The sequence below is a fragment of the Scylla paramamosain genome, chromosome 22 (genome assembly GCF_035594125.1).
Source record: "Scylla paramamosain isolate STU-SP2022 chromosome 22, ASM3559412v1, whole genome shotgun sequence".
In the NCBI taxonomy this organism is placed as follows: Eukaryota; Metazoa; Arthropoda; class Malacostraca; order Decapoda; family Portunidae; genus Scylla; species Scylla paramamosain.
Window position 1 is genome coordinate 1,295,829 of NC_087172.1, and position 11,672 is coordinate 1,307,500.

General features: G+C 45.2%; 1 protein-coding gene across 2 annotated transcripts in view; it reads left to right on the top strand.

The window, feature by feature from the left end:
• LOC135111406 (uncharacterized) overlaps positions 1 to 11,672 on the top strand; it is an 82,140-nt gene that overhangs the window by 23,384 nt on the left and 47,084 nt on the right. The window contains exons 1-3 of one of the 2 annotated variants that reach the window (XM_064024666.1): positions 9,457 to 9,618; positions 9,860 to 9,979; positions 10,502 to 10,581. In XM_064024666.1, coding sequence (XP_063880736.1) covers positions 9,866 to 9,979; positions 10,502 to 10,581 — 194 coding nt within the window. In that variant the 5' untranslated portion in view covers positions 9,457 to 9,618; positions 9,860 to 9,865. Of the gene's footprint in view, positions 1 to 9,456; positions 9,619 to 9,859; positions 9,980 to 10,501; positions 10,582 to 11,672 lie in introns of those variants that run through there. The other variant, XM_064024665.1, reaches the window with a different exon arrangement.

The following is an 11,672-nucleotide window of genomic DNA, read 5'->3' on the forward strand; positions in this document are numbered from 1 at the left end:
GGAGGCGGTAATGGTGGTGGTGGTAGTGGAGGTGGTGGTGGTGGTGGTGGTCGTGGTGGTGGTGGTAATGATATTGGAGGAAGTTGTGTTAGTGCTAGTAGCGGTGGTATTTGTAGTGGTGGTGGTGGTGGTGGTGGTGGACAGTAAGTGAAGGCAGTGAAGGAAGGAAGTGAGGGAGTGAAGGAAAGCAGTGAGGGAGTGCAGGAAGGCCCCACACACCCAAGCAAGTTCCTCCTTTTGGTTCCAATTTACGATGCGGTTCTTCCCTTTCCGAATCGGGCAATGTTATCTTTTTAACGGCACTGCTTTTCCCCTCCCTCTCCTTCCCTCCCTCCCTCTCCCTTCTTCCTTTCCTGTCCACTGAACCAGTCCTCTCTCTTACTCTCCCTCTATTTCCTTGCACCACGTTTCTTGACTCCCTCTCCTTTCCTGCCCTCTTTCTCTCCTTAAATAGTTTCCTTTAGCTTAACACCCTTTGAACTTTGCACCCCTTTCTCACTTCTACTCTTTCCTTTTCCTCTTTTGTCCGTCTTTATTTACTCCTTGCTTGTTCCCTTTTCTTATTTCCATCTGTTTATAATTTTTTCCTCCTCTTTTTTTTATTTATTTCCTCTCTTCTTTTATCTATTCCATGCTTGTTCTCCTTTCTTCTGTCTATTTCATCCTTTTCCCTTCCTCTCCCACATGCATCTACTTTCTATTCTCCTCTCCTCTCACAGTCATCTATTTCACCGTTTTTCTTTCTTCTCTCTCTTCCACCTACTCCCCTTTTTCCATTATCTTGTTCTTGTTTTTAATCATTTCTTTTTCCTCTTATCACATTTATTCTTCTGTTTTTTTTTCCTCGTCAATCTATTAGTCTTTTTTTCTCATTTTTAGTTTTATATTTTATTTTTTTTTATGTCCTTCAGTTGTATTCATCTTTCTAGTTTCTGGCTGCGAAGTTTTCCAGGCGAAGAAAGACTGATAATAATTGCAATGTTAGGGTAATTTGTCCAAAGAGTTTCGTCAGTTAATAATTACTAAGGTCTTTACAGGTTAATTACAACGTGTACAGCTCGGAGTGTAAGTCGTGCTTGTGATATAATGTCAGATCGTGTGTGCATCCTTAGGAGCGTTCACTAATACGTGTTATTATAGTGAGGCTCAATTGGCCAATCTGATCTCGAGTCTTGATAGCAAATTGTGTATTGAAAACTTAGTGACGAAAATAATAGATAAAAATTGAACTGTTTGTTACTTAGACTGCCAGCACACACGCACACACACACTCTCTCTCTCTCTCTCTCTCTCTCTCTCTCTCTCTCTCTCTCTCTCTCTCTCTCTCTCTCTCTCTCTCTCTCTCTCTCTCTAGTAAACTCATTTTATCTTTCTTTTCCTCCCCATTCACCCCATTTCTTCTTTTTCTTCCCTTTCACCCAAGTTTCTTCTCTCTCCTTCCCCTTCACCCCATCTACACGTCTACCTAGTCCTATCCTCTTCCACTCACCCCAACTCTCTCCCCATTTCTAACTTCTCCCCAAGTTCACTCCCCTTACAAATACTTATTCTTTTCCCTCTCACCATCACCCCCTATTCACCCTCCCTTCACCATCTCATATCTCTCCCCGTCATTCTCCATCTCTCTGCCCCATCTTCCCATCTACCACACTCTCTCGCCTTCCTCAGCAATCCCTCGCCTCTCGCCACAACCGCCGCCCACACACCGCTGCCCACACCCCGCCCGTGCCGCTGTGGGTGTCGGGGTGACCACAGGCAGGAGGCGACACAACATGCTACTCAGGGGAACCGCTGCGTACCTGACCTTATTTACCCCACACGCCCGTGCCGACCCAACACTCAGTCAGTCAGTCAGTCAGTCAGTCAGTCAGTCAGTCAGTCACTCAGTCAGTCAGTCAGTTTCTCTCAGTCTTATGCTATGTCTCCTTTCTCTTTTTCCTTTATTTTTTTTGTTCTTTTCTTCTTGCTCTGCTTATTCTTCATCTTCGTCTCCGCTTTCTCCTCTTTCTCCTCTTCTTTCTCCTCTTCCTCCTCCCATTTCTTTCCTCACCACATATCGTCTCATCTCATCTCACATCCATCTATTCTCTCTCTCTCTCTCTCTCTCTCTCTCTCTCTCTCTCTCTCTCTCTCTCTCTCTCTCTCTCTCTCTCTCTCTCTCTCTCTCTCTCTCTCTCTCTCTCTCTCTCTCTCTCTCTCTCTCTCTCCATCTTAACTATTCCTTTCATGTCCCTTTCCTCACGTGTTGCTTCTGTCCTTTCCTCTCTCATTCCATCTCTCCCTGCCTCCCCCACCTCTCCCTGCCTCCCCCACTACTCCCTGTCTCTCCCTCAGCACTAATACGGCCACAATCAGTGATAACCGGTAGCCCAGAGCCTCTCCTCTTCCCGCCTCGTCTCTCCTCTTCCCGCTGTTATCTACGAGGCATTCGGCGCCTGTTTTAACCCTGATGAAAAGGACACGTTTAAGTAGCTCCTAAACTTCTGCCGGCGTCTCTCTATCTCTCTCTCTCTCTCTCAAGCAATCGTCAGGTGTTTAGGGGTGACTTGGGGTGACTGGTAGTGTTTGGGGGTGACTGGGAGTGCTGGGGGTGACTTTCATGACTGGGGGTGTCTGAGGGGGTGACTGGTAGTGTCTGGGGGCGACTGGAAGTGACTGGAATGACTGGGAATGAATGATAGTTAATGGAGGGTGAGAGGCTGGTTGTGGCGTGCGGGAGAGCCATTTTAGGCATCACCGTCACCATCAGTTCCCGTTGCTGCGTCCCCCACCCGCCACCCCCGATAAGATAGTAAGGAGCCCAGAATGCCGCGAGTCCCGATAAGCTAGGTCGTCTGTGGTCGTTTGCGGTCGTATGTGGTCGGCCCCTCCTTCAGGAATTAGGGTGAAATCTTGAAGGGAGTGAAGGAGGCGATGAAGACACCACCTGGTCGTCTATGGGTGGCAGGGGCGTATATGGGACAGGTGAGATAAGACAGGTGACGGACGCAGGGACATGGAGAGACGGACACAGTGACACGGGGAGGTCCTTTTTTTTGCTATTATTAATGTATCTTGTCGTGTGATGGATGGGGCGCCCTGTCCTGGTGTAGCGGTGGTCGTTAGAGGTGGTGGTCGGTGTCTTTCATCCTAGCGGCAAAAACAGTGCTAGGTGGCGGGCGCTCCAGTGTGTGACTTCATTGACGGCTCCATCACGCCGCTAAACCTGTTCTGGCCTATTGAGAGAGAGAGAGAGAGAGAGAGAGAGAGAGAGAGAGAGAGAGAGAGAGAGAGAGAGAGAGAGAGAGAGAGAGAGAGAGAAAAGGAAAATTAAAAAGAAAACAATCATGCAACAGAGAATGAAGACGAAAACGAAACAAGAGAAAGAAAATAAGAGGAAAACAAAGAAATACACAAAATTAAATGAAGTCAAATGACTGAAAAAGAAAAATTGCCGTTAAGGAACCAGAGAGAGAGAGAGAGAGAGAGAGAGAGAGAGAGAGAGAGAGAGAGAGAGAGAGAGAGAGAGAGAGAGAGAGAGAGAGAGAGAGAGAGAGAGAGGAACCCGGTACAGGTGGCCACTTAAAGGTGAACCCCCTTGGAGGAGAGGGAGATACGGATCACTATGGCCGGATCACTACTGACGGATCACTACAGCTTCAGCGGACCCGGATCACGTCAGCACGCCGGATCCTTAATGGCGGGTTAAGTAGCAATAACCCAACACCCTGAGCCCTGCTGCGGTGGTATCGGCCCGGCCATCGCCTCTAACCCCGGCTGCCTCGTTGAGCCCCGCGTGAGTGGCCTGGGCTGGGGCTGGGGGGCTGATGGCTTATCCCCGGGGAGCCTCTGCCTGAAGCACTGGGGAGGTGCACCTGATGGCCATTCCTTCGGGAGGATACACATAAGATCTTAAGCATCCTAAGCATCCTTTTGATCCGCCAAGCACTACTGATCTGTTCTGACGTCTTCTTGATTTGCTGTTCACCACCACATCACAACACCACCACACCACCACACGACACCAGCCTAACATCGTGATCTGCTACTCACCACCACACCACCACACCACTACACGACACCAGCCTAACATTTTGATCTACTCATCACCGCACCACTACACCACATGACACCAGTCTAACATTTTGATCTGCTTCTCACCACCACACCACCACACTACCACACGACACCAGCCTAATATCGTGATCTGCTACTCACCACCACACTACCACACCACTACACGACACCAGCTTAACATCTTGATCTGCCAGTCACCACCACAACACCATAAGGGACACAGGAAGAGGAACAACCTTCCAGCAATTAATTAAAACCCTCCAGGATGAGAAATAGACTTGCCTCCCGTTGTCACATCATCTTTCCGCAATCAGACGTTTTGACACGCTGAAAATCCACACCCTTCTAACAGTTCAGACTCCAGGAAGAGAACTAGAAACTTGTCTATCTCTATCCCCATCATCCTTCGCCCATCAGACTGACACCCTGAATTTCCACTCTTCTAATAACTGAAATATTCCTGGAAGAGAAACTAACATACCCAACGCTTGTAGACACGTATTCAGAAAGGCCTTGCTCTCTCGCTCTCTCTCTCTCTCTCTCTCCACGACTGTTTTCAAAGGCCACATCAATGATTAGCCGGCTTCTCAAGAGTTTCTCCTTTCTGTAACATAGAAATCTTGTTAATCTATCACTGCAACCATACAAACAACCTTAAAAACCCGCGTGTCACTTCAACTAGAGCCTTTTGAAAGTAATGGAGGTGTGGCCAGTGTTTCAGAATATGGGTGTCACTTCCCCATCATCTTTCGGCCACCAGACACTGACACCTTCAAAGCTCACAGTCCCCGCGCTAACGGTACTCGCGGCAAGGATCCAATAAGCACCTCGCTCCCTGCCGTATCCCTTACCAGGTGCCGCGCCCCAATCACGGCCATATCAGTAGCGCCGCGTCACCAGGTGCGCCGCGAGTGGACCTGGTGAGCCGCGCCCGCTGTCCTCGCTTTTCTGACAGGACACGAGAGAGAGAGAGAGAGAGAGAGAGAGAGAGAGAGAGAGAGAGAGAGAGAGAGAGAGAGAGAGAGAGAGAGAGAGAGAGAGAGAGAGAGAGAGAGAGAGAGAGAGAGAGAGAGAGAGAGAGAGAGTACGCTACCACTGGAAAGAAGAGAATGAAAATAACATTCCTAAGAGATGCTTTATGAAACTTGAGACAAAAAATAAGAAAATATAAAAAAAAATATAATATAAGAAATAGAAATTGAATAAAGTATAAAATAATTTCGTGTAAAACAAAGAAATTGAAAGAAAAAAATATAACAATTCAAAGTATAATCAAAACACACACACACACACACACACACACACACACACACACACACACACACACACACACACACACACACACACACACACACACACACACACACACACACACACACGATCCCTCCCCTTCCCTTCCCTTCCCTTCCTTCCCTTCCCTCCCTCCCTCCCTCCCCAGCCCTCACCAAACGAGCGATACGCGTACACAAAACCTACACGACGGCTTTGCATACTTACACGGACACACGCACACGGGATGGCGACACGTACACGCTGTTCCGGTAGACATAAACATACATCTCTCTGGGACGGCTGGGATTTATTTATGTTCTTTGGAGTTAAGAGAGAGAGAGAGAGAGAGAGAGAGAGAGAGAGAGAGAGAGAGAGAGAGAGAGAGAGAGAGAGAGAGAGAGAGAGAGAGAGAGAGAGAGAGAGAGAGAGAGAGAGAGAGAGAGAGAGAGAAGGAAAAAAAATAAAGGAACAGGTTTGGTGTCCGGCATTTAATGGTTCGTCTTTTGTCGTTGTCAAGACTAAATATAAGTAAATAAAAAGGGGTAATTCACAAGAGGAAGAGGAAGAAGAGGAGAAGGAATGTTGGTATCTAAATTGAGAGATACAGTAGCCAAGTCTCTCCTCTATGTGTGTGTGTGTGTGTGTGTGTGTGTGTGTGTGTGTGTGTGTGTGTGTGTGTGTGTGTGTGTGTGTGTGTGTGTGTGTGTGTGTGTGTCGCGCCACCAGCCTTGAGATAATCCCCCTTCGTCTCCCATCTTTCGTGTGCCCCCACCTGGCGCCACGCTTTAATTTACTGCGGGGGGAAGGAGAGGGAGAGGGGTCACGTAAGGTTGTGAGAGAGAGAGAGAGAGAGAGAGAGAGAGAGAGAGAGAGAGAGAGAGAGAGAGAGAGAGAGAGAGAGAGAGAGAGAGAATGTTTAAAAAAATGTCAGGAACTTTTGTGATATTTTCTTGTTCTTATACAATTACCTGTATTTTTCCGAGTATCTTTTCTTTGATTACTAAAAAAGAAGAAAAACTTGGAAAATAGCAAGGATAACAGTAAACCACCACCACCACCACCACCACCACCAACGACAACAACAACAACAACAACTACAACAACACTAAACACTGATGCGTGATGAGGAAGGAACGGGGGACGGGGAAAAGGAAGATGAGGAAAAGAAGGATTGAGGAAGAGAAGAATGTGAACAGTCTGAGGGAGATGATGGGTGAAGAAGGAGGAAATACGAAGGAATGGGTGATGAAGGAAGTAATGGAAAAAAAAGGAATGTTTAGGGAATAAAAAGTAAAGAGGAAAGATGGCAGATTGTTTAAAAGGAGGAGAGATGAATGGAAGAAGGAAATATGGAAATGAGGAAAAGGGCATAAAGAAAGAAGATGAAAAGGAAAAAATAAGAATGGAAGGAGAAAGTAAAGGAATATAATGAAAGGAGAGGAGGAGAAAGAGAGGATGATGGAAATGTAAAAGAAGAATGTAAAAGAAAAAAATGTAAAAGAAGAGGATGAAAGGAACTGAAATAGAGGAAGAGGAAGACGGACTGATAAAAATAGACGATAATGGAAGAGGGTGGAGAAAAAAGAAGAAGAAGAAGAAGAAGAAGGAATGATAATTAAGAAATAACTATGTGGGAGGGATTTTTTGAACGTTGAAAGTTTAAAATATTGTAGGAAAAATATAGAAAGTATTTACGTTTGTAGGGATAGAGGCGGAAATAAAAAAATAAATAAAAAAAACGCACCTGGGAACACCTGGGAACACGCAGGTAATGACTTCCTTACATGGCTTACCTGTGCTGGTGATGCCGCCTCCTGCCTCCTCTCCCTCCCTCCCTCTCTCTCTGCTTCTTTTCAATTTCTCTTTTCTCGTTTTCTTTTGTACCCTTCGTAATTTATCTGTTCCTTTCATTTGGATAGTTTTTTTCTCTTTTTCTTTTGTGTTTTATTTTGTATCCTTTTGTGTTTTGTCTTTCTTTTCGTTTTGCTTTTTTCCATGTTTTTTTTAAATATTTTCTTTTGATATCTTACCTTCTCTTTCTCTCTTTTTATTCCTTTTCATTATGTTTTCTTGTTTTCTCCGTTTTAACCTTCGTTCTTTCTTTATCTTTCTTTCCTCCTCTTATTTGTGTTGTTATGTTTTGTCGTGTAGTTTCTTCTCCCTCCCTTCGTTACTATGTCTTTGTTTCTCTTCCTCTTCTCTCCTCTCCTCGCTACCTTTGTCTTATCTCGCTTTTTTTTTCTTGTCCCTTCTAAGCTTCATTTTTCTTTTTATCCTTATTAAATTTTCGTTATCTGGTACCGTTTTTCTGTAAATTTTATTGTTCTTCGTTTTCTCGTGTGTGTGTGTGTGTGTGTGTGTGTGTGTGTGTGTGTGTGTGTGTGTGTGTGTGTGTGTGTGTGTGTTTATATCTTTACCTTCAGTAATTTTCTTATTTGTTTCCATTCTGTTGTAATTTTCTTGACTTCTAGTTCTATTTTCTTTGTCCTTTCCTTAAAATACTAACCTTTCTTATATTTGCTCTTCTTGTGCATCGCTATTGTTTCCTGTCATTCATTCATTCATTCATTCATTCAGTCAGTCAGTCAGTCAGTCAGTCAGTCAGTCAGTCAGTCAGTCAGTCAATCAGCCAGCCAGCCCATCACTCACTCACTTAATCAATCAATCTATCAACGAACCTTTCTTTTCTACTAATCCTTCCCTTTCCTTCTCCTTAACCTTCATACCTGCTCTCTTTTTTCCCTTTCATTTACCCTGCAGTCACTCAATTCTCCTGTTCTGAGACTCACTATAGGAGTTTGGAAATTCATTGGTCCTTACATTTACTTTCACAAATTTCCTTATGTTTGCCCTCCCGTTGTTACCTCCTCCTGTTGTTACGAGGCTCAGTGTTCGTGGAGTCTGCGTGGCTGTCCCAGATAATCATCACCTGTATATCCGTCTCCCTGATAACGCTCGTAATTGGAAGGGAGGATTACTTGTAGAAATGCCCAGTCAGGTGTTACAGTGGTGGTGGTGGTGGTGGTGGTGGTGGTGGAGTGTTGTTTTTTTCTTAATTTTTCCCCATTTCATTTATATATTCTTTCATTCACCCTTTCCTTTCTTTATTTTCCTTCCTTCCTTCCTTCCTTCCCAGTTTCTTCAGTCGCTTTCTCTAGTTTTCGCCCTCCTCCTCCTCCTCCTCCTCCTCCTCCTCCTCCTGTATCGTTACGCAGGTGCTAATCGTGTGTACCCTGATGGTGGGGCGGGGCGGGGGACAGGCAGGCAGGGACGCAGGCAGTGTCGCCACAAGAAGCACGTGTGTGGCGGTGAGGCGTAGATTAGATAGTGAGGCGGTGAGGCAGGTATACTGTTGGCGGGGGATGGCGAGAGAGAGAGAGAGAGAGAGAGAGAGAGAGAGAGAGAGAGAGAGAGAGAGAGAGAGAGAGAGAGAGAGAGAGAGAGAGAGACTTGCTCTCCATTAACCTCTATTTATCAACTGTACACTTTATAAAGGTTATCGTAAGTAAAAAAATAATAATAATAATAATCTTGACATAATAATAACATTCTTATCAGTAATTATACTATCCAGCTTTTTTTTTTTATCATAATACAATTAATCATCATTTGTTAATTTCCTGATTACTTGTATTGTAACTTGCACTTCTATATCTTGGCAGGACTAAGATAACTGCGTGTGTGTGTGTGTGTGTGTGTGTGTGTGTGTGTGTGTGCAGAGAAGGAACGCGGAAGTAACTGTAACACGGGAATTTAAATCAAAGAAGCCAGAGAGAAGCAAAGGGAACCACAGGGAGTCAAAGGGAGACATCAGGACTCGTGTACAGGCTGGGTGGCGCTGTGATGTCTGCTGTCTGGAGGCGCGGGTCCGAAGCTGCTTCTCCAAACAGGCTGTGTTGACTGAAACACTGACTCACCTCAACATCCTCAACGTAATACAGAAAACAATATCAAGAATTTCTCTACATAATAAGTGGGCACGTATGGTGATGCAGTTTTGGGGGAAGTAGTTTACATATGCTCCGAAACCACATTGAGCATCTAAGGTTCGATCCAGTGCATTGAGACTGACCCGAGAACTGCTTCATCAATACACTCGCCAACTGATGTCCCGTTAGTCTGTTGGGAAGTGTAGGACGGGTGACTGCTGCTGTGATGTGTGTATTTTGATGTATATTTTGTTATGCACGAGGGGCTCTGGCCAAGGGCAACGAAAAGGCATAAAATGAGGCCCATGGAGGCGCCAATCCGTAAAAGAACCGAATGGATTACCTTAAAATTAGAGGATAAGTATGTAATTAGCATGAGTATTATATGTAATTGAGTAGTATACCTTTGTGTCACGTGTGTGTAGTGTAACAGGTGTGTGATAGGTGTAGGGATGACACGAGGCATCTATGGAGTGTGGCGTGTGTGACAGGTGTATGGGTGACACGGGGCATCTGTAAGGTGTTTGTGGCGTGTGACAAGTGTAGGGGGCATCTGTGAGGTGTGTGGCGTGTGTGGTTAACGTGGCGCGCCTCTGTTGCAGGAGATTATGCTGAAGGTGAAGAACGCGGACTGGTTCTGCCCCCGCACGCTGATGGACCACTGCCACAACCTGGGCATCGTGATTGACCTTACTGACACCTTCCGGTACTACCACCCCGAGGTGAGTGTGTGTGTGTGTGTGTGTGTGTGTGTGTGTGTGTGTGTTTGTTTTTTCTTCCTTTCTTCCTTGTTTTCGTTTCTTTTTTCTATGTATTTGTGTAGTTATGTATGTATGTATCTTTCTAACTGTATAATTCTTTTCCTTTGGTTCCATCTTCCAACAGTCTGTGTCTGTCCCTCCCTCTCTCTCTCTCTCTGCCCCTTTCTTTGTGTGTGTGTGTGTGTGTGTGTGTGTGTGTGTGTGTGTGTGTGTGTGTGTGTGTTCACTTCCATCCTTTTGTGATTTATTTTATTTTAAGCGCTTGTATTGACTTCTGCATTTCTTCGTGTATTCTTACAATCCTTTTTAATCATATTCGGCATTTTTTTGTGTTTGTATTGTGTAAAGTTTTATGTTGTATTTATTCTCTCCATTTCTTCCTCTTTAGATTCTCATTCTTGTAATTGTTCATCGTTAAATTACGCTCCTTCCGAGTCCTCTCCTTTCCCGTCCTTAACCGTGCCACTCCCGGTCTTCCCGCAGGACTTTGAGAGCCGAGGCGTGACGCACATGAAGATCCGCATCAAGGGCAGGATAATCCCCGAGGAGAAGGCCGTGCAGAAGTAAGTGAGAGAGGAAGTGTTTGTTCTCCGGTTAGGAAATGGCAAATTTATCCCTGTGCTGGGGAAACCTGTAATTCGTGCACGTCACCAGGGTAGAGAGAGAGAGAGAGAGAGAGAGAGAGAGAGAGAGAGAGAGAGAGAGAGAGAGAGAGAGAGAGAGAGAGAGAGAGAGAGAGAGAGAGAGAGAGAGAGAGAGAGAGAGAATTATGGTATTTCCTTTCATCACTCATTCTGGGGTTTTTATTAATTTATCAGTAAGAAATACACAGTTATCTCATGATTGTCAAATGTACTCATATATTTTTCACTACTGCTGTTGAAGACGTGATGTTGGTGATGAGTATGGTGATGACGAGAACGTGTGATGTTACTCAGTCCTGATATTGGTGTTAAGGTGATGAACTCTTGAAGAAAATAATGGTAACAGTGCATAGACGGTGACAAAGGGAGAAGGAAGACAGGAGGTACAGTATATGGTGGTGATGGGACTTGGGAGGAGGGTGGTGCTGGAGGGGACGGGTAGGTACTGGTGTCATCGCGTGGGTGTGAAAGGGTTGAAGGGGTTAGCGACGCGACGCCACACCCCCGAGGCATCCTAATCCCCTTGAGAAATGCGATCCAGGTATGCTCTAATCCAGGTGAGAATAACGGTGAAGGAGGAGAAAGAGGAGGAGGAGCAGGAATACCAAGGAATATCAAGGAAAAACAGCAGCAGACCTTTTGCTACTTGCTAGGTTGTGTAATGAGAATGAATGAATTGGAATAGAATAAGAAGTATATTTGAGTGGAAGGAAAAGAAAGGAAAGAAAGCAAGTGAAAGTGAAGGAGTAGGTAATTTATTTGAAGAGAAAGAGAGGAGGAGCAAAGAGGAAGGCAATTGAAGAAGACAATGCTTGAAAAGAAGGAATAGGCAGGATGAAAGAAGACAAGTGAAGGAGTAGATGATTAAAGTGAAGGAAGGATGAAGTGTAAGGACCCGCCAGCACTCCGTCACTTTCACTCCCGCCAACAAACAAGGGAAGAGAGGAAGGGTCACAACTCATTCTGCGTGTCAAGGAGGTGACAATTACCTTCCCTCCTTCACCCCTCCC